The sequence below is a fragment of the Notechis scutatus genome, chromosome Z (assembly GCF_049901735.1).
Source record: "Notechis scutatus isolate UNSWTSFEM ecotype Mainland chromosome Z, rNotScu1.2, whole genome shotgun sequence".
Lineage (NCBI taxonomy): Eukaryota > Metazoa > Chordata > Lepidosauria > Squamata > Elapidae > Notechis > Notechis scutatus.
This window is the reverse complement of record NC_142025.1, coordinates 133,178,842-133,202,042: the sequence shown is the minus strand read 5'-3', so window position 1 is coordinate 133,202,042 and position 23,201 is coordinate 133,178,842. Positions and strand designations below refer to the sequence as shown.

Genomic DNA, 23,201 nt, shown 5'->3' with positions numbered 1-23,201 from the left:
TAAATTGTTCCAGCCAGACCCCTGTAGAAATATAACATGCATGCACCTAACAAAGTGGGAGCCATTTTCCTGTATGCCAACTTTTTAAAGTTGGGACCATTAAGATGTGTGGACTTCAGTTTCCAGAATTCCCTAGCCAGTATGCTAATTCCATGCTATCCAATAGATAGGAGATCCCCACCCAGTTCCTTCTGATCACGTTTATTGATGCTATGTTGCAACTACATAACAGGGAAATGGGACTGTGGAATTGTGCACTAAGAAAATGGCTGCTACTGAGAAGACCATGTAAGTTCCATTTCCCATGTTAGACAGCCTGTTGCATTAAACTTAGCAATTGAGTCTATTTAAAATAACCTATAGCAAGGCAGCCATTCTAAAGAGAGATTTGTTTGTTATACTAGAAATGATGCTGAATTAATCAGCAAATAGAATATACAGGTGAAACTCGAAAAATTAGAATATCGTGCAAAAGTTCATTTATTTCAGTAATGCAACTTAAAAGATGAACCTAATATTATAGACTCATTACATGCAAAGCAAGATAGTTCAAGCTGTGATGTGTCATAATTGAGATGATTATGGCTTACAGCTCATGAAAACCCCAAATCCACAATCTCAGAAAATTAGAATATTGTGAAAAGGTTCAATATTCTAGGCTCAAAGTGTCTAGGCTCAATCAGCTAATTAAGCTGTAACACCTGCAAAGGGTTCCTGAGCCTTTAAATGGTCTCTCAGTCTGGTTCAGTAGGAAGCACAATCATGGGAAAGACTGCTGACTTGACAGTTGTGCAGAAAACCATCATTGACACCCTCCATAAGGAGGGAAAGCCTCAAAAGGTAATTGGAAACGAAGTTGGATGTTCCCAAAGTGCTGTATCAAGGCACATTAATAGGAAGTTATGTGGAAGGGAAAAGTGTGGAAGAAAAAGGTGCACAAGCAGCAGGGATGACCGCAGCCTGGAGAGGATTGTCAGGAAAAGGCCATTCAAAAGTGTGGGGAACTTTCACAAGGAGTGGACTGAGGCTGGAGTCAGTGCATCAAGAGCCCACCACACACAGACGGATCCTGGGCATGGGCTTCAAATGTTGTATTCCTCTTGTCAAGCTGCTCCTGAACAACAAACGTCAGAAGCGTCTTACCTGGGCTAAAGAAAAACAGAACCGGTCTGTCGCTCAGTGGTCCAAAGTCCTCTTTTCTGATGAGAGCAACTTTTGCATCTCATTTGGAAACCAAGGACCCAGGGTCTGGAGGAAGAATGGAGAGGCACACACTGCAAGATACTTGAAGTCCAGTGTGAAGTTTCCACAGTCTGTGTTGATTTGGGGAGCCATGTCATCTGCTGGTGTTGGTCCACTGTGCTTCATTAAGTCCAGGGTCAACGCAGCCGTCTACCAGGAGATTTTGGAGCACTTCATGCTTCCTTCCGCAGATGAGCTTTATGGGGATGCTGACTTCATTATCTTAACTGTTCATTGTATGTTTTATTTTCCAATTCCTAATCATTTTTGTTGCTTTTGTAAAAAACTTGAAGCTAGTATATGCAGGTGAAAATAACCCTCAAGTTAAATCCAAAACATTTTTATTTAACAAATATAAACCTTTGTTTTCATAAACTCTTTTAGAAAGTTACATGTACAAAAACAGTGATTCAGATCACAAAAAATAGGCACATGAAATCTAGCTCAGAACAAGATTTAATCTTCAGAAAATTACCCACCCACCAAAATGGGAGGAATGCCTCATAAATGTATTAAGGAAGTGATATTCTCCCACTTTTACATGAAATGAAAATGAAATAAGTCCCAATTCAAACAGTAGTTTTATATATTCCTGCTTAGGAATGCCTAAGCTTGAGGAAAGTGGTCAAAATATAGATAGTTTAGAAATGCTGTAATGGCAACGTTGTCAAAACTTGGGGATATTGAAAGGAAAAAAAATGGATTTCCTTTAGTGTTCATCTTCAGAAAATTTGCTTTCAACTGAGGTACTTCTATTCTTCCTTTGCCCAGAGAAAGTGCAATAATAATTTTAAAAAATGATAACGTAGCAGGAATTATATTTCTTTGCATTCTGAGCAGAAGAACGGGGAAAAAAAGATAAAAGAGATTCTCTCATGGCTGTTTGATGACTTGTGTCCCCCTTTTTTCCCCTCTCCAAAAAGATCGATGAATGCCAGCCTCTCCTCCACCACAGAGTCAACTGCTTTCCCCATCTGAACTGATCACTCCTTGAAGCTGGGACCAGTCTGTGGTGTGACGGCGAAAGGTCAACTCTTCTGGCGAACTGGGTGATTCCTGGGGATTATTGTAAAGGCTCCAAACTTTGCGACGCTTTGGACGGCCTGCATGGAGAGAAGGGGAAAGTCTTCTAGATGTGCTAGGACAATGCCCTTATTGCATGGAAACTGGTGGGCATCTCCGGATTGGACTCACTTGCTCCCTGTCAGATTCCGAAGGCCATGAATGACAGACTGAGGTTCTTCTAAGCAGTTTCCTTTATTGTTCCTCACCCCCAGAGAGGAATATCGCCAAACTAAAGCAGGCTACTTGCACTATGAAGCACATGCAGGTAGTCGTCAATTTACAGCAATTTATTTAATGACCATTCTAAGTTACGGCACCGGAAAAAGTGATTTATGACCAGTTTTCACACTTACAGTACAACTGCTGCAGCACAGCCATGGGTCACATGATCAAAATTTGGGCCCTTGGCAACTGGCATGTATTTATGACAGTTGCACTGTTCCACAGCCCTGTGATCACCATTGGTAACCTTCCAGGCAGCTTCTGACAAACGAAGTCAATGGGGGAAGCCAGATTTGCTTTATGACTCCATGATTCACTTAACTGTAAGAATTCACTTTACCTCCATGGGGGGAAAAGGTTGTAAAATCAGGCACAACTCAATAATGCCTTGCTTAATAATGGAAGTTTGAGGCTTAATTGTGGTTGTAGGCCAAGGATTGTCCATATTTTGCAAACTATTAGGGAGCAGTTGTCTTCACCCTCCTTCTCCAATGCACACAATATAAAGTTGTCTTTTTTTCATCTTCTGCACTTCCTCCTGGGCACCTGGAGTACATTCTATCACTCTCTCCAAGTGTGAAATACCTCAATTCAAAGTTCACTCACGCTCTGCACCAGGCAGAATCAGCCCTCCTCCCATGTGGCAGAATGAGGTTGTCGCCTGGATCTTGAGGGATGGTAACAAGGCCCCGGAGGAAGAAAGCTGCAGGCCATTTCCCTCTAAGCTGGTCAGCTGCTTTCTGAGGCACAGTTAGTCCTTGACTTATGACCAAAATATCCAGTGCTAAGTAAGAAAGTTAAGTGAGCTTTGCCCATTTTATGACCTTTCTTATCCCAGTGGTTAAGTGAATCACTTCAGTTGTCAAGTTAGTAACACGGTTGTAAAGTGAGTTTGTCTTCCTCATTTGACTTTCCTGGTCAGGAGGTTGCATGAGGTGATTGACCCCAGGACACTACAACAGTCATAAATATGAGTCAGTTGCCAAGCGTCTGAATTTTTGATTACGTGACCATGGGGTTGTGGCAACAGACGTAAGTGGAAAAAAATGGTTGTACCTCACATTTTCAGTGCTGTTGTAACTTCAGTGCTGTTGTAACCCTAAACAAATGGTTGTAGTGGAAGATGCTGTTGTATTCACTAGTTTAAAGAAAAACTCAACAGTCAGTCCAGTCAACCTTTGGTCAACACTCCAACAAATGGAGTGGCACCCATATGTTCTCCTCCATTGCTTACATTAGTGCTTTACCTTATTTCACTTATACCCTTCTCCAATCCTCTTCCATCTTGGCTCTCTTTTTCCACCATATAGACAGTCCTTGACTTACAACCATTCATTTAGTGACTGTTCAAAGTAACAATGGCACTGAAAAAAGTGACTTATGACCGATCCTTGAACATTGCAGCATCCCCGGATCACATGATCACTATTTGCGACCTCTGACAGACAACATCAATTGGGGGGTGGGGGGGAAGAGAGCCTGATTTGCTTAGGGATGCAGTTCACTTGACAAGTGCAATGATTTGCTCAACAAGTGAGGCAAAAGAGGTTGTAAAATCAGGTGAGACTCACTTATCAATCCCCTTGCTTAGCAGCAGACGTTCAGGTCCCAATTGTGGTCATAAATCAAGAACTAGCTATACAGGTAGTCCTCAACTTACAACTACAATTGAGCCAAAATTTCTGTTGAGTGAGACATTCTGTTAAATGAATTTTGCCCCCTTTTACAACCTATCTTGCCACAGTTGTTAAGTGAATCACTGCAACTGAATTTAAGTTGGTAACCTGGTTAAGTGAATCTGATTTCCCCACCGACTGTGCTTGTCAAAAGGTTGCAAAGAGTGATGACAGACCTTGGGAAACAGTAACGGTTGTAAGTATGAATCAGTTGCCAAGCATCTGAATTTTCATCCCATGATTATGGGGATGCTACAAAGGTTGAAAGTGTGAAAGTGGTCATAAGTCACATTTTTCTGTATCATTCTAACTTTGAACAGTCACTGAATGAACTGTTGTAAATTGAAGACTACCTGTAGTTCCCTGTAAAAGACCACACTTAACTTCTCATGCTCTTTTGATCTCCTCTCCAATTTCCCCTGAGGAAATTTAGTAAAAGGGGGCCTTTTATTAAATAAAGCAGGATCTCAATAACATTAGCGCAATTATGCAAAAATGGAATGATTTGCACCTTTAGAGTTAAAAAAAAAAATTAAAGAAACAAAAACAAAAAAATTACCCTGATTTCTGCATAAAAACAGAACCAAGTCAAAGTATTTGGATGGTGAGCGGAATTGTATTATTTGCCATTTCTTCGGGCTGCCATTTTGTGGAAGGGGGTCTTTTCAAAGTCAGTTCCCCCAAAAGATTTCAGCATCCTAACAAAGCACTTTACCTTCTGTAGCAATAATATTGTTGATATCAAGAGAAGCCATTTCGGCTGCTGCTTCCCGCTTCTGCTTTAGTGCTTTGCACTTGGCTAGGGATGGAGGTCCTGAGGAAAGAAAACAGAAAATAGAGGCAATAAATGGAGACGTGCAATACTCTGAAATGGCTGCCGTTCTGGGACCCAAAACTGAAAGCCCAAAGAAACAGAAGAGGTGCTAACAGAAGTCCAAGGCTTTTAAAGACTGCTTAGCAGGCAAAAATACAATAGCCAATCATTGGCACAGAGCACTAAGAAAAGCAGGTTACAAAATGGCTCAGTCACAAACCACCTCCTCTCCTGGTAAATGGGAAAACTCTAGCTCAGGTGTAAAGCTAGTTCTAATGAGTTCTAGTCCCGCTGTTAGAGGACTAGAGGTCGCCCAGAGCCCAGCTGGGTGACCTTACACCAGTCACACTCTCTCAGCCCCAGGAAAGAGACAGTGGCAAACAAACTTCTGAAATTTTTCCAAGAAAACTGCAGGCAATCATCTGACTCAAAGGTGTGCATGCACACATACACACAAATTATAGAGCCAGTTTGGTTTAGTGGTTAAGGCACTGGGCTAGAAACCGGGAGTTCAAGTCCTGCTTTAGCCATGAAAGCCAGTTGGGTGACCTTAGGCCAGTCATTCTCTCTTAGCCCAACCCACCTCACAGGATTGTTGTTGTGAGAAAAATAGGAGGAGGAAGGTTTTATATTTGCTGCCTTGAGTTAGTTGTAAAATTAATAAAGGCAGGATACAAATAAGTAAATAAATAAAATAAATATAAGTAGAGGCCTGAAACAGACCTCAAGCCCAAGGGTAAAACGATACAGGTAATCCTTGACTTACAATAATTCATTTAGTGATGATTCAAAGTTATAACAGCACTGAAAAAAGTGACTTATGACCATTTTTCAAACTTACAACCGTAGCAGCATCCCCATGGTCATCTGACCAAAATTCAGATGTTTGGCAACTGGTTCAAATTTATGACGGTGTCTTAGGGTCATGTGATCAGCTTTTGCGACCTGCTGACAAGCAAAGTCGGGGGAAGCCAGATGGGTTGCTAACTTATCAACTGCAATGATTCGCTTAACAATTGTGGCAAGAAAGGTCGTAAAATAGAGCAAAACTTAACAAATGTCTCATTTAACAACAGAAATTTTGGGCTCAATGGTGGTCGTAGGTGGAAGGCTACCTGTATAGGGTGCTTGCTTTCCATAAAACTGTCCCCAATATTAGCAGTTAATTTATTGACCCTGAAAATAAATATAGGTAGTCCTCAATTTACAACAAATGAGACCAGAATTTCCACTTCTATGCAAGGCAGTTATTAAGTGAATTACGCCCCATTTTATTATCTTTCTTACCATGGTTTTTATTGAATCATATGTCATTGAGTGAATCCAAGAACCTCACTTTGCTTATGGGAGGACTGGCTGGGAAGGCCACAGATGGCCATTACATAATCCTACAGTGCTGCAACCATGTTAAATACATACCAGTGGCAAGCAGGCGAAGTTTGATTGTGCAACCGTGTGGAGGTTTTAACAGTTGTAAGTATAAGGACCACATTTTCAGTCCCGTTGTAACTTCAAATACTTATGGAGTGAATGATTGTAAGTGGAGGATTACCTGTATTGAAAATTGGTTGGGGCACTCTAAAATGTAATTTGAAAAATTTACATTTTGATTCAAACCCAGATTGCCTTAGCACAAATATAATTTATTTATCTATTTATTAGAATTTATCAAACAAAAACAAGAATAATAAAAATACAATGACAGGGACGATAGGCACGTTAGTGCACTTATGCATGGCCCCTCTATAATTTCTTTGATAATTGCTCAGTCTATTTAGTTAGCCAGCCAGTAAGGTTTCTGTTTATACATTTATGGCTTAGTGTGCCATGGCAATTTGGTGAGCTGTAGCCTGTTCCAGAAACCCAGATTAAAAGAAACAATAGCTTAGCCATATGTGATACCTTTTTTTTCGAGGCTCCGTACAAAGAGATTCACATAGCTCAACCTAAAAGTATCTGTTGAATTATTTTATTTATTTTATCGCATCTTCACTATTTTTACAAATAATTCAAGGCAGCAAACATACCTAATATTCCTTCATTATCCTACTGCATTTCCCTCCCACAACAACCCTGTGAGGTGAGTTGGCTGAGGATCAGTGGCTAGCTCAGTCACCCAGCTGGCTTTCATGCCTAAGGCTGTGTCCTGGTGATTGGTCCAAAGCCTCCCAGCTAGTTTTCATGTCTAAGGTGGAACTAGAACTCATTGCCTCCCAGTTTCTAGCCTGGTGCCTGGCTACGGCTTATATCAACTGCCATTAACTAACCTTTTATGCCAAGACTTCCCAGCTCTTCTCTGAGAGCCTTTATCTGAGCTTTGCGGGAGTGGCAACCTGCCAGGAGCTTTTTGTAATTCCGATGCACACCACATTCCCGGATGTAGCGTTTCAGACGTTGGATGAAGGGATGTTCCTCATTCTTTCCAGAATGATGCTTCTTATCCTACAGCAGAGGAGGACATAGGTTAACAGCCCAGCTCACAATAAGCTTTCCACGAACAATCTTGAACAGATCAGAGAAAGGCAATCTTTATTTTTTAAATCAATACAGCAGTATTTCTCAACCATGGTAGCTTTAAGATGGACTTCAACTCCCAGAATTCCCCAGCCAGCCATGCTAGCTGGGAAAGTCTAATTGGCCCATCTATTTTAAAATGGCCAAGGTTGCAAAACAGTGCTGTACAGTTAGTCCTTGACTTAGAACAATTTGTATTGTGAGTGAAGTTACAAAGGTACTGGAAAGTGACTTATGACCATTTTTCACACTTATGACCATTGCACATACCCGTGGTCACATGATCAAAATTAGGGTGCTTGGCAACTGGCATATATTTATGATGTTGCAGTGATGTTGCAGGGGGTCATGCCATCACCTTTTGCAACCTTTTGCAACAAGCAAAGTCAGTGGGGAAGTCTGCAGATGTGCTATCACTGCAATTCCCAGGATTCCCTACTAGAAAGAAGCCATTCAGTGAAATTCCTTCGAATTCTGGAGCTGGACATTTGATACATATGACAGGGCCCAGGTTGAGGGGGGCTATACCAAGTTTGGTATGGGAATTTTTTTTTCTCCGAGGAGTAAGGACCAGTTTACATAACTTAAGGGAATGTCAGAACATGGCTTGAAGAGAAATGGCCTGGCTAACAGGGCCTTTAGTGCAAACAGTCTTTCAGTATTCAAGAGTTGTCTTGCAGAGCAAACTGGAACAGAGAATGGGATATTGATGAGAAACTTCATCAAGTAACAACAGACCCTCAAGTTCCCAGCAGCCAGGCCAATTTGATCCAGCGGTATGGAGTATGTTATCTGAAATGTGTAAAATTGCTATACGAAACAAACCTTATGGTAATGGTAGTCCTCTACTTATGAACACAACTGTGCAAAAAACTTCTGTTACTAAATGAGACATTTGTTAAGTGAGTTTTGCCCCAGTTGTTAAGTGAATCACTGAAGTTAAGTTAGTAACACTGTTTTTAACTGAATCTGTCTTCCCCACAAACTTTGTCAGGTTACAAAAGGTGATCACATGACCCTGGGGAACTGCAACCGTCATAAATAAGAGAGCTGCCAAACGTCTGAATTTTTATCATGTGACTATGGGATTGCTGCAATGGTCATAAGTGTGAAAAATGGTTATGTCATTAACTTTGAAAAATCACTAATGAACTGTTGTAAATTGAGGACTACTTGTACAGATAATCCTTGACTTAAAACCACAACTGGGACCAGAATTTCCATTGCTAAGCAAGGCAGTTGTTAAGTGAATAGTCCCCGATTTTACGACCTTTTCTGCCACTGTTGTGTGTACTTCAGGTCGTTATGTGAATTACATGGTTGTTAAATGAATCTGGCTTCCCCCCCATGGATCTTGCTTGTCGAAAACTCCAGGACGTTGCAACCATTGTAAATACATGCCGGTTGCCAAGTGCCCCAATTTTGTTGACAAGATTGTGGGGATCCTGAGACAGTAGTAAGTGCGAGGACCGGTTATGTCACTTTTTTCAGTGCCTCTGTAATTTCAAATGGTCACTAAATGAATGGCCATAAGTCAAGGACTTCCTGTAAGAAAACATATTTGTTTAAAGTCCCCGTGTGGATGTCCCTTACCTTTCTATGATGAAGGTGCTGCTGAGAAGTAGTGGGCTCGTCCCCTACTAAGCTGGATCTCTCCCCTGGTTTCTCCTTGGTAGCACTCCCCCTTTGGCGCTTTTTCGTTCTTCTCTGCTGCTGGCTTTGTATTCTTTTCTTTCCCTTAAACTCACTCTCCAAATCCTCAGAACTAAGCACAAAGATTTCTTGATCCATGCTCTCTCTCTGTGACTTCTGAGCTGCTCTCTTCTTCAACTCCTCCTCCCCTTGACTTGAGTCAGACCCAGAGACATCCTTGTTCTTCTTTTCCAGTGTCCTCCCTGGATCTCCATCCTTGTTTTCATTTGATTCACTTTCTGACAGGAGACTTATTGGAGCTGCCTCCCTAGACTGGCCTTGATTCATCTCACTTTGTGATTCCCCTTCACCGCTAGTGGGATCCTGCACCCACTTCTTCTTCTCTTCCGAGCTCTTATGCTCCCTTGACTCACTTTCAGATTCTTCACTGGCGGAATCCTGAATCCTCTGTATCGTCTCCTTCACTTCCTCCACTTTCTTCCTAAGCAGATCCTCCCTCTGCATTTTCTCCCCCACCCTGTATCCTTAGGCTGCCTCTTGGGTTTGGAGTGATTTTCAGTCTGCTGGTTCCCACTTTCTCCCCTGGCCCTCTTTGCTCCCTCTTTCTTCCCTGGACATTGATTTGCAGAATCCTCAGAACTGCTCCCCAAATCCTCTACAACTCTACTCTTCCTTCTGCATTGGCTGTCTGCCATCTTCTTTTGCAAATTAAATTTTTCATCAGGACCACTTCCTGAGGTATCCTCACTCTCGTTCCCCTCCGAATCTTTCTGGGTTCCTGGCCCCATCCTCTGCTGTGCTTTATTAGTACTGAGTGATTTCTTCTCTTCATTCTCACTTTCACTCCATTCTCTTTTTTTTCCAGATATTTCTTCTACCTCCGACAGATCAGTTCCTCCCTTTGATAGATTCTTTTCATCTCTTTGCTTCAAACAGTTCCCTCTTCCGACCTTCCTGTATATTTTGACCTCTTCTTCAAGGTCACTCTGTCCTGCGTCGATGATGATTTCCTCAGATTCATTCACCCTCCTTTTCTGCGAGCCTCCAATCCCCTGGCTCTCGGGTGATTTCCTGCCTTGTCCTCTCTCCCATCTTGCCTCTTGAAGAGATGGTTTTCTTTTGCTCCTTGTAGTTTCCTCATCGCTTTCAGATTCAGTACTGTGATTTCCAGCTCCGGAATCTTGTTGGTCAGAAGAATCCAAGAATATGGTAAGTTCTGGACTCCCGTGGCATAGTCTGTTCTTGGAATCAATCCCAGAATCCATTTCATCAGAACTGACTTCTGAGAGACAAAAGGAGAAAGTGATGAATAGAATCGTGTTGGGGAAGAACAACCAGAAGTCCTGAATCTCAAAGCCTTGGATGCAGTGCCTGGAGAGTCGCCAAAGTTGCCATTTTAATGTGATAGAAAGGGATATAGAGAATATGAGAATAAATTACTTTTTCTCTCAACCGTCACAATTTTGAGTGCTAATTTTCTTTAGTGCAGAGGTGGAGAACTATGGCCCCTTTATGACTCATGGACTTCAACTCCCAGAATTCAGGAATTCACAAGACATAAAAGGGCCATAGATCCCCATCCCTGGTCTAGTGGTTAAGGCAGTAGGCTGGAAAGCAGAGACCATGAGTTCAAGTCCTGCCTTAGCCTTGAAAACTGGTTGGGTGACTTTGGATCAATCACAAGAAGAACTGAGAGTTCTAGCCCCACCTTAACCAGGAAAGCCAGCGGGGTGACTCTGAGCCAGCCACTTTCTCTCAGCCCAACTCACTTCACAGGATTGTTATTGTGGGGAAAATAGGAGGAGAAAGGGTTATATAAGTTTACTGTGCTAAGTTATTGTAAAAATAATAAAGGCAGGATGCCAATAAATAATATAACAAAAATAATTTCCCTCTTTTTATCTTTGGTTTGCCCACTTCTGGTGTTCAGTCCTTGGAATTCCAGATAAGGCTAAATAAAAAAAATAAAAAAATTCCACATTCTTATGAATGTCAGGTTACTTGTGGCAAACAAGTTGTTGGTAGGTGGGAATATATCTTCAATTTTGGAGTCTAGCTCCAAGTTAAATATATAGCCTGGACCAAGCTGAATTCTTATCATTATGATTGGTCATTTATTTACCTAGTGCCTAGTTTTCATTAGGTTCTGCTTTTTCCTTTAATTTTTTCCAAATCATTTCACTCTTAAAATTGAAAAGTACATACAAAAAACTTCTAAAAACAAAGAGGGAATGGAAAAAGCAGGAGGTTTAAAAAAAGAGTCCAATAGAATCAATACAAGAATAGCAATAGGGATAACAGAAGAGGAGAGGCAATAATTTATGAGAAGGGTGGAAGAAAGCATTGGCTTTGACCTGGCTCCAGCAACCAATCAGTGCTTTGGGGTATATTGAAGCAAATTCCCAGAATGCAATGCTCAGCCAGCGAAGGGTTGGATATCTATCCCCTCCTGATTTTCTTTAAATTCCAGAAAGCATAATCAAAGTTCAAGACTTATAGGATTGTTGGTCCAACACACTTGGAGGGCAACAGGTGGCCCGTATCTGGGTTCAATGCAGCCTGACATTTGCTGAATTGAAGCCTGGCTAGAGGCTCACTTGGAGCAGATGGAGAAGGATGATAAAACAGCAAGTGGATGGTACTATATTGATTCCAAATGCAAATGAGGATGGTTTTGTATCACAGTCTCACAGCATTGATTTAGAAGATCAGCATTGCAGTTCACTTGCATCTCTCTGGATTAAGGCAGAAATACTCTGCATAAATAAAGAACAAAAAAAAAAGAACAACAACCAGAAACAAAAAACAGACCCCTTTGCCCTCATATCCTAGTTTCCCATGGGCAGAGGTGAAGGGTTTGGGGCATACATACTTCAGTCACTCACTGATTCACCCTGCAAACTGTCCTCAAGATACTATTATGGAGAGATCCTCAAAAGAGGTTAACTCTCATAGAGGGCAGACAATTGTTAGGGAAATTATGAAAAAACCAGTTTCTGCTTTAATAAAAGATCTGTTTTTTCTTCTTTTATTTATACTGAGTTCTTAAAAGTGAATTGAGGGTTGTCCTAGTTAAGTGGAGAACATTAATACTGTGTTATTGTCTGTAGGAAGCTTGATAAACTAAGAAACTTCAGATTGTTTGCTGATGGATGCGGAAACCCCAGGGTATAAATGGGATGAAGAAATTAAAGCATACAGTTCTTTCACCCGGAACTCCATTCTTCAGAAAGCAGCAATTTCATCGCAAAAATAATCCCTCTATTATTTTTGAATACTCAGAAAGCCATCATACCGCAAATTCCAATGTCGTTTTTATAATAGGGAGACCCAGATCTCTCTCAGTGTAACCCACCTTACAGGAGTTTTATTGTGGTGATAAAATTAGAGCAGCTCTCCATCTATGGCACCTGGGCTGTTAAGAGTTCAAACAGGCTATACATGCAATACTAAATGATAATAAATAATCTAATCTAAGGCAACACAACAGCCAATGAGTCTTTAGAAAAGCATGCAAGTGGAATGGGATGGCTCTGGTCTATTGCTACTTACCAGCAGCCAGAATTTTGGCAGTAATGCAGAACATATCATAGAGTTCCCAAAACTAATAGTCTGGTTCTCTATGAATCTATTTCTCCATTAAAATCATCTGAATTAGGCAACATCATCATATATATATATATATATTTTCTTAAGTTTTCGGTACTTACATGTATGGCATTCAGCTTTGTTCGGGTATTTTCCCACGTCATAGTAGTTGTGCTTTTAAAGTTGTAGCGACGTTTGGCAGAATCTCATCTGCCATCATCAGGCTTCTGTATTGTGTCCGTCTGTGAGTCAGACTTTTACAGTGGTTTCAGATTTGAATTTGGGACAGCCTATTGCTGTGCCAGAATGGTTTTTTCTTCATCCTGATTGGTTGAGAGTCTTGGTCTGTGTTTATTGGTCTTTGAGTTTGCTGTGTTCTGCTTGATTGGTGTTTCTAATATCTTCTGTCTGTTTTTTGGCTCTTTTGTATCTTGATTGGCTGGCAACATTGTGTTACTTTATTGGAGGCCTTTAGTGCAGCTTGGCTCCAGGTAAATGGGCGGCTATCATTAGTTAGGAAGCTGGGTTTCATCTGGGTGCCTGGTTGGGGTGTGTTTGAGCTGGAGGTATCAGGGGGGACCACAGGTCAGGCAAACACCTGGGCACAAACAGATCCCCCCTGATGCCTCCAGCTCAAACACACCCCAACCAGGCACCCAGATGAAACCTAGCTTCCTAACAAATGATAGCCGTCCATTTACTCGGAGCCAAGCTGCACTAAAAGCTTCCAATACAGGAACACAACGTTGCCAGCCAATCAAGACACAAAAAAAGCCACAAAACAGACAGAAGATATTAGAAACACCAATCAAGCAGAACACAGCAAACTCCAAGACCAATAAACACAGACCAAGACTCTCAACCAATCAGGATGAAGAAAAAACCATTCTGGCACAGCAATAGACTGTCCCAAATTCAAATCTGAAACCACTGTAAAAGCCTGACTCACAGATGAACACTATACAGAAGCCTGATGATGGCAGATGAGATTCTGCCGAAATGTCGCTACAACTTTAAAAGCACAACTACTATGACGTGGGAAAATACCCGAACAAAGCTGAATGCCATACATACATACATACATACATACATACATACATATGATTTGTCAATTGCTTACAAGATAATAGGTATAAGTATATACATAGTTATGAATACATGAAATGGTACATATAAGAAAAATAAAAGAAACAATAGGACAGGGATGGTAGGCATGTTGGTGTGCTTATGCACGCCCCCTACAGACCTCTTAGGAAAGGGGTGAGGTCAATAGTAGACAGTCTAAGGTTAAAGTTTTTGGGGTTTGGGGAAGAAACTACCGAGTCAGGTAGAGTATTCCAGACATTGACCACTCTGTTGCTGAAGTCGTATTTCCTGCAATGGATAACCTGAGCTCTAGGAGGAGGAATAAAAAATATGTACATATTCTACACCAGCAGTTGCCAACTGGTATGGCCCACTGGAGGGCCATGAGAAAATTTTGGTGGGCCGCAGAGAAATCTCACCCCCAGAGCATTCCCCCAAAGCAATTAATCCAGGCTGTGGAGAAACACAAGGCTGCACAGCCCACATGGCCGCTGAAATCCTCCCCCGCCCACTCACTTCTTACTCAGCAAACTTGCCTGCTAAATTGCTATTTTTCCTTTTTCCAACCATCATCTGTTCTGCTGTGCTGGGAGATTTAGATTAGCTAGGAAGCAGGAAATGGTTGGATTTCTTGCTTTCTAGCTAGTCTTTAGATCTTCGGCTTTGCTTTTAAGCACAGCCAACCTCCCTTAGGACTGAAGGTTCTATTATTCAGTGCAGACTCACTGCAAGCAAATTTGAAAGACTGAGCTAGCTGATGGCAGATAGATCACTGAATGATTCTGTGAGCAACTCAATCTGCCTGCCTGCTTTGCCTGATTTTGGGTAAAAGTTGCTCTTTTTTAATAAAAAAATTGAATATTTACATACATGGTGTGTTATGAGTTAATTTTGTGAGGTTGCTTGCTAGCAAACTTTATGTGACAGACTGAGCTAGCCAATAGCAGATAGATTTCTGAATGAATCTGTGATTCTGTGAGCAACTCAATCTACCTGCCTGCTTTGTCTGATTTTGGGTAAAAAAAAATTATTAAAAAATTCAATATTTATATATTTATAATATTTACATACAAGCCATGCCCAGCCAGTCCCATGACCACCAAACCACACCCACAAATTACACCACACCCACAGAACCAGTTAGTGGTCCTGGGATTTAAAATTATGAGTTTGGTGATCCCTGAGGCCCAAAAGGTTGGTGAGCCCTGTTCTATACCATGCATGATATTATATATCTCTGGTGTTTCTCTTCATTTCACTTCAGTATAAGAAATAAAAACCTCAACTGCCGTGATCCTTTCTGTATCTTTTCATTACACCATGTATCATAGATTTCTTTACAGCTGCAGAAAAAAGATAGGAAAGCCACTTTTCATGAACATTTACCAAAATTTGAAAATAACTGTAAAGCCCAGTTTACATTTAGTTTCTCCCAATTCAAAAAACAGTGATGTATTGGATAGTACGACCTAAGCACCATCACATAAAAATATAATTACCTAACTTCTTTTCAATCATTTGTCTTTTCTGCTTCTTTTCATTTTCAATCTCATCCTCTGAACTATGGGAAATATAAATGGGTCTGTTGTGGTTGATGGAATCCTGGGCTTCAGTCCTTAATTCTACATTGCTTGGAGGTTGATCAACCTGTGATACATAACATTAAAAAAGGTATAAACATGGATCCACTTCATTCTTTATCAAGACATAACATGTGTATTTTCTCCAGCACCTTCATCTGGAGCAATTCTTCCTCTACCAGGTGTTTGAGTTGCTCCTTCTCCTGTTTGGATAGTTTTTTCAGCCCAGCATGGTCAAGATACTTCTTCCGAATGATGTTATGAGTGAGGATGCTGCAACAGACAATGATAACATCAGACAACATCTGCTAAGTAACCACACAATATGCCTTTATATGGTATGTATTAAGAAGAGCAAGAATGGGGAATCTATGATCCTCCAGAAATAACTTTTTCCACCTTCCCATAATATTCGATGAGAGAGATGTTCTGAATATAGGCCACAAGCTATAGGCCACAAGCTGGGGCTCACCCAAATTTCTATCTACAGGCATATCCACCCAAATACATATCTATAGGCCACCCAAATTTGTTGTTGAAGTCCAGGATTTTTTTAAATCTCCTACATCTGCTCTCCTATTTAAGCTTCTTCTTCAAAGATGCAATTCTTCGATTCTCCTTTTGTAAATTATCCAGGAAACACATGCTGATAAGAGGATTGTACAATGTTGTCATCCAGGGATCACAATTTCCACCCAGGAGGTGGAATCAACATATTTCAATTAAAGTCTTTTTCCTAGCAGCACGCTGGTGATTTTTTAAAACTGTTACGCCAAGGTGATGCTTATCTTCATCACTGGTTGCCAAAAGGCTATTTTATTTATTTTTCATCCCTTTATTATTATTTTTCAAACAGCTCAAGCAGGGCTGATGGGCACTTGCCTGTGGTCCCCATGAGCATAGGGGCCCCATACTGTGTATGTTAACCCTTGGATGCACTTTGCATCGTATAAATATATTATACATATATTATGCAAATATGTTTAATTTTATCGACTATTTAAATTTTTATTCCTGTGAGTAGTTATTGTAGACTCCAGTACACTTTTACCCGGGACCCATAACGCTATTAAGACAGCCCTGAGCTCAAGGTAGCAAACACGAAGTTCCTCTTCCCATTTTCCCCACAACTACCACCCTGCGAGGTGGATTGGGGAGAGAAAGAGTGACTGGCCTAAAAAAAAGGTCACCCACCTGGCTTTCATGCCCAAGGCAGGATCTGAACTTAGGCTCTCCTGCTTTCAAGCCTGGTGCCTTAATTACCAGACCCCATTGGCTTTAGGGAGATAGGACTGAGAGCTGGAGGGGGTGGGGAGAACGCCCCCGAGTTCCAAACACTACCGTACTTCTGCTTCTCCTAGTTGGCATCCTCCAGCCATATGGGACGCTACATCACCCATAATTCACAGCCTGTCAGGGAATGATGGAATTGCGGGCTAACCTGCAGGGGCAAACGGGTCTGGATGTATTGCGTTCTGCTCAGTAACCATCGATCCCGGCTTAAGGAGGTTTCAGTTCCCTCCCTCCGCCCCTAAGGACAACCCGGAGTCTGAGCCGCACCTGAGATCCGGGCTTCCCTGGAAAACCCCGGAGACAAAATCCCGCATCTTTTGCCCAGCAGGGACTCCCGCCATCCTTTCCCGCCAAATGGCACCTCCCGGCCAATGTAACCTCTCCCTCGGCAACGTCTCCTAGCGATGGGAGTCCCAACGGTGCCTAAGTAGGCGTAGCCGACAAAGGGAACGAACGGAACGCGCAAGAGCGAGCACTTTACCCCACGGCCTCACGGGAGATCATCTGTGAGCCAATGAGGGCGGAGGGCTTGCCCTGTGGACTTCTTGGGTAATGTAGTTTTTTTTTTCCCCCTCGGGGCAAGGCCTCCTCTCCTTGAAATAGAGCTATCTGGTCCTTTATTTATTTATTTTATTTATTTGATTTGTCAATTGTTTACAAGATAATAAGTATAAGTGTATACATAGTTGTGAATACATGAGATGGGTACATATAAAAAAAATAAAAGAATAGAGAAACAATAGGACAGGGACGGTAGGCACGTTGGTGCGCTTATGCACGCCCCTACAGACCTCTTAGGAAAGGGGTGAGGTCAATAGTAGACAGTCTAAGGTTAAAGTTTTTGGGGTTTGGGGAAGAGACTACAGAGTCGGGTAGAGTATTCCAGACATTGACTACTCTATTGCTGAAGTCGTATTTCCTGCAATCAAGTTTGGTGCGGTTTACTTTGAGTTTGTATCTATTGTGAGTCCTTGCTGGGTCTTTCTGAGACTCGCCCCCTTGTGCAATGGTTTTTGCAAATAAAAATTGGGAAAGAAGCAGGTTGTTTGCAGAACTTCCATTTATTTGTGTGGTTTGATAAACAGCAGTAGAATCTGTAATCCAAATAGAACAAGCTGGATTTCCCCCAAAACGTGATTGTAGTGATCAAATTATTGCATTAACTTCTTACCTGGAGACTGGATTCCAAAGGAAATTGGGGGGAATGTTTTTTTTGTTTTTTTACTCTCAGCAACCTACTATACTGTCTGGAGAGAAGGACAGCCTCACTTTGTCCAGTGGAAATTGAACAGAATTAGGTGTGATATTGGAAGAAATGTCTCTGCCCTGTATCAGTGGGGATGGAAAGATAATTCTTTGCTGGAAGGAAAATACATCTGGTTCAGTTCCAAGATGGGAGAAAGACTGGAAACATGGAGGCTGATTGTAAAGAGAGGTTTATTGATGAAGTAGAACCAGTGTGATTCTGGGCAGATGACAAAATGGAGTTGAGAGTGGGTGGGTTTTTATACCTTCTTTGGGCTTTGTATTTTCCTGTTCCTGTGCTGTGTCCTCTTCCCCGATGACATAAAATTATTTAATACCACAGACAATGCTGCTGCCCTACAAAACGAACTTGACTATGTGTCAGAATGGTCACGCAATTGGCAACTCCAAATCTCAACTAACAAATGCTCTGTCCTACACATTGGCAAAAATAAATAAATAAATCAGAACACCAAATGCAAGTTAGGAGGAAATGATCTCGTTGATGACCCTTACTCTGTCAAAGACCTAGGAGTACTTATCTCAAATGATCTAAGCCCCAGAGTTCACTGTAACAGCATTGCCAAAAAGGCTTTAAGAGTTGTTAACCTTATTTTGCGAAGCTTCTTCTCCAGCAACATTGAACTGTTAACTAGGGCAGGGGTCCCCAACCGCCGGTCCGCGGACCGGTACCGTCCGCAGAACAAGTCTTACCGGGCCGCTGGTTGCTGGGCGCCGCCATCTTTTTGGTAAAAAGTGCTTCCGGTGAGCTTTTCCAGGTAGAAAGCTCACCGGAAGCACTTTTTCATCAATCACTTTTCCATTTCTACCAAAAAAGCTCACGGGCGCTGGCGCCGCCATCTTTTGAAAAAGTGCTTCCGGTGAGGTCACCGGAAGCACTTTTCGTCAAAAAGATGGCGGCGCCCAGTTGATGCCGGTGCCGGGCGCGGCGCCCAGCTGATGCCGGTACCGGGCCGCGGCGTCAAAAAGGTTGGGGATCACTGAACTAGGGCATACAAAGCCTTTGCCAGACCAATTCTCAAATACAGCTCGTCCCCCTGGAACCCGTACTGTATATCGGACATTAACACAATTGAGTGGGTTCAGAGGTATTTCTTGAGAAAAGTACTCCACTCCTCCACTCACAATAGAATTCCCTATGCCTCCAGGCTCAAAATTTTGGGCCTGGACAATCTAGAATTGCGCCGCCTGAAGTCTGATCTAAGCCTAGTTCACAAAATTGTCTGCTATAATATCGTGCCCGTCAATGACTTCTTCAGCTTCAGCCTCAATAATACACAGGCAAACAACCGATACAAACTCAAAGAAAACCACCCTAAACTCAATTGCAGAAAATATGATCAACAGAGTAGTCAATGCCTGGAACGCCCTACCCGACTCCGTTGTTACAGCCTCAACCCTTCACAGCTTCAACCTCAAACTCAGCTGTGGACCTCATCCCATTCCCAAGAGGTCCTTAAGGGGGCGTGCATAAGCACACCAGCATGCCTACCATGACTTTACTGTCCCCATTTATCTGTATTAACTCCCTTTGTTCTTGCTTATGTTCATACTTATACTTGTTATCTTGTACATGTTTGACAAATAAATAAATATAATAAATAAATATGTCCTTTAACTCCAAGGAGTTTGAACTATCCTGTCTTGAATGGATTACCAAATCTGCATTTCTAAAAGCTGGCCACTCATCTTGTACTTGGGGACAGGGAGACTGACTTAAGAGCATGTTTCTCCATTTCTCCTTTTGGGGACATATAATATTTTGCCTTTTTAATATTCCTCAAAACATTTCATTCTTCTGGGGTTGGGGATGAGAGTTTCCCACAAATTGTGGTGCTGCTATGCAAACTATTAAATATATTGTGCATTCTCTAGATCTAGAAGATCTACATGAAGCAATGCTAGAGGTGATTGCCTGGATAGCTAAATTGGATATCCAGTTATGAGGTCGCTGCCATACCCTGTATAAGTTTTACTTATGTGGACTGTGTTTGCTTCTTTTATCATGTTCTCATCATATGCTAAATAATGTGGGAAGCCTTCACCCCAGAAGAAATATTTTGGTAAATATTAAAAAAGACAAAAGTATTATATTTTCTTAAAGGAGAAATGGAGAAACATGTTTCAGAGGCAGGAAGCAGCCCCCAAGTGTTTCTTAATAGCCCACAGCAGATGCCAGCACTTAAGAAATAAAGAGTTTACTGAAAGAGGAAGAAAAGTATCTAGATAGCTCTATTCATAAGCAAATCATACTGCAGGCAGAAATCCATTTCAAGACAGGATATTTTGAAACTCCTTGGCAGAATGGTAGGATTAGAAAGCAGCCCCTCACCCAAGATCCAACACAGGACAAAAGCCATTAGCCACGATAGGAATTGCCCAGCACCCTTTCAGAATACAAGCCTCTTAATTGCACCATCCCCAGAGCAGTCCAAACTTCAAAGTCACAGAAACCTGGGAGCTTGGATAAATAATAAGCCAGAGGTTGACCAGATTAGCTCACAAGCACCTAGGATTTGCATTTCTCCTTTTGCCTATAGAGCCAGCTATAACCCTTACATGACCCCTATAAGAATCTGACAACAGCCAATAGAATATTAAAAGAAATGCTCTTGAACAGGAAGCTCAAATACAAAGCTCAAAGAAGGTATAAAAGCCCACCCACTCTCAACTCCATTTTGTCAGCTGCCCAGAATCGCACGTGGTTCTGCTTCCATCAATAAACCTCTCTCTACAATCAGCCTTCGTTGGATCAGTGTCTTTCTCCCAGTTTGGAACTGAACCAGATGGATATTTCTTCCAACAATAACAATAAATTATTTGATAGTTGCTGCTTTATTTGCTAGCCTTGAATTTTTAAAAATAAGGTTATTTATTACTGCATTATCATTGTGTTTGCATTTTACTATGCCTGCCCAGTTTGATTTGGTTGAGCTGCAAAAATGTAAAACAAATAAATGGTCACATAGCAAACAAAGTGGGCAAGTTAATTCCCTTTAAGATGAAACCAATAGCACAACTATTGCAGCTAATCTTCCAGACTCGGGGGCAAAAGTGAGCAATTGCGTTCTCTTCGCTGATGATGTAAAGCTGTTCAATACCACAGACAATACTGCTACCCTACAAAAAGATCTTGACTATGTATCAGAATGGTCAAACAAATGGCAACTTCAAATCTCAACAAATAAATGCTCTGTCTTACATATTGGCAAAAAAAATCAGAAAATAAAATACACGCTGAATAGTCAAGATCTTGTTGATGACCCAAGCTCTGTAAAGGACCTTGGAATACTCACCTCTAATGATCTAAGTGCTAGAGCCCACTGCAACTACATAGCCAAAAGGCATTAAGAGTTGTTAACCTAATCCTACGTAGCTTTTTCTCTGGTAATATCACACTACTAACCAGAGCATACAAAACATTTGCTAGACCAATACTCGAATACAGTTCATCAGTCTGGAACCCACATTACGTATCTGATATTAGCACAATTGAGAAAGTCCAGAAATATTTCACAAGAAGAGTTCTCCACTCCTCTACTCGTTGTAGAATACCTTATGCCACCAGACTTGAAATTCTAGAACTAGAAAACCTTGAATTACGCCGCCTTCGGTCTGACTTAAGCATGGTATATAAAATCATACATTGCAATGTCCTACCTGTCAATGAATACTTCAGCTTCAACCATAACAACACAAGAGCACACAATAGATACAAACTCAAAGTTAACCGCACCAAACTTGATTGCAGGAAATACGACTTCAGCAACAGAGTGGTCAATGTCTGGAATACTCTACCCGACTCTGTAGTTTCTTCCCCAAACCCCAAAAACTTTAACCTTAGACTGTCTACTATTGACCTCACCCCTTTCCTAAGAGGTCTGTAGGGGGCGTGCATAAGCGCACCAACGTGCCTACCGTCCCTGTCCTATTGTTTCTCTTATTCTTTTATTTTTCTTATATGTACCCATTTCATGTATTCACAACTATGTATACACTTATACTTATTATCTTGTAAACAATTGGCAAATCAAATAAATAAATAAATAAATAAATGTTCTATACCATGGCCACCAACCTTTGGTACCTCAGGGACCACTAAATTCATAATTTTAAATCCCGCAGATCACTAACATGATCTGCCTAATGACTGGCTGGGTGGCCATGGCTATGTCTGGGTGGGCATGGCCAACTCAATGTCACTCCTTGCCTGCCCACCCGAGCTCCTTAGGGCCCCAAGCCCCAACAGGAAGCAGTTGTTGGAGCCAAGCAGCCACCAGGAGAAAGAGTTGGCAAAACAGCTGGCACAGTTCAAAATGGATCTGACCGAGAAGGAGGCTCAACAGAAGCACCTCACTAAGGACTACGAGCATAGGCTTTCCAGCAGAGGGAAGACCTGCAGGAGTGCAAGGCCAAGTACCGGCACCTGAAGGCTCAGTAGACTGAGATTATCAGCCAGTTCCAGGCCATGATGCAGTCCCACTGGAACAAGGCCTTCTGGTTCTTTATCACCAGCGGCACTTCCCTCCAGCCTTCGTCCAAAGCCCCTCACCAGGAGGCTGAAGAGACCGCAAGTCGGAAGTTCTGCCCACCTCCAACCTGCACAAAAATACCCCAAAGACTCTCTGCAGCAACACAAACATTCATTGCATGTATCTGGCCCAGGGGCCGTAGTTTGAGGACCCCTGATTTAGTGCAATATAAAAAATGCAAATAATTTTTCTGTGGACCACCAAATTTTTCTTGAGACCACCAGTGGTCCATGGACCCCACAGTTGGTGACTGCTATTCTATACTATTTATAGCATTCTTCTAGTCTGGCTTTGTATTATATTGATTATATCTCCAAATTTCCATATGAATGCAAGATTGGTACATAACATTCCTCAACGTGGAATTATTACAGTAAGATTACAGTATTTTTTTTATTACAGTAAGATTACAGTAAATTTACTGAAACCAATAAGTGAAGCAAAGAGATGGGCAAAAGAATGCAGGCAAAGCATTTATCCATAGCCAAAGCAAGATTAGGAAAGAGATTTTACTAGGCTAAACTCAGTTCTACTACTATTTCTTAACAAACGTGGGTGGGATAAAAAATAAAGCAGGAACGCTGAAAAATTTCACCCCGACTCCTAAGTTCTTTCCCTCACAATGCATGCTGGGAGATGTATTTCTGAGTTATCCGCGTGCCCGCTTTCC

At 41.7% G+C, this 23,201-nt stretch overlaps 1 protein-coding gene across 1 annotated transcript; it reads right to left on the bottom strand.

Annotated features, from left to right (window-relative positions):
* Nucleotides 1-1,567: 1,567 nt before the first annotated feature.
* On the bottom strand, nt 1,568-17,200 carry HIRIP3 (HIRA interacting protein 3). Its single transcript, XM_026682290.2, is given in 8 exon segments — nt 1,568-2,345; nt 4,921-5,019; nt 7,287-7,461; nt 9,127-9,699; nt 9,702-10,468; nt 15,360-15,507; nt 15,593-15,713; nt 17,001-17,200. Coding segments are annotated over 8 exon segments (2,103 nt in total). The 5' UTR covers nt 17,075-17,200; the 3' UTR covers nt 1,568-2,199.
* Between the last annotated feature and the right edge of the window lie 6,001 nt (nt 17,201-23,201).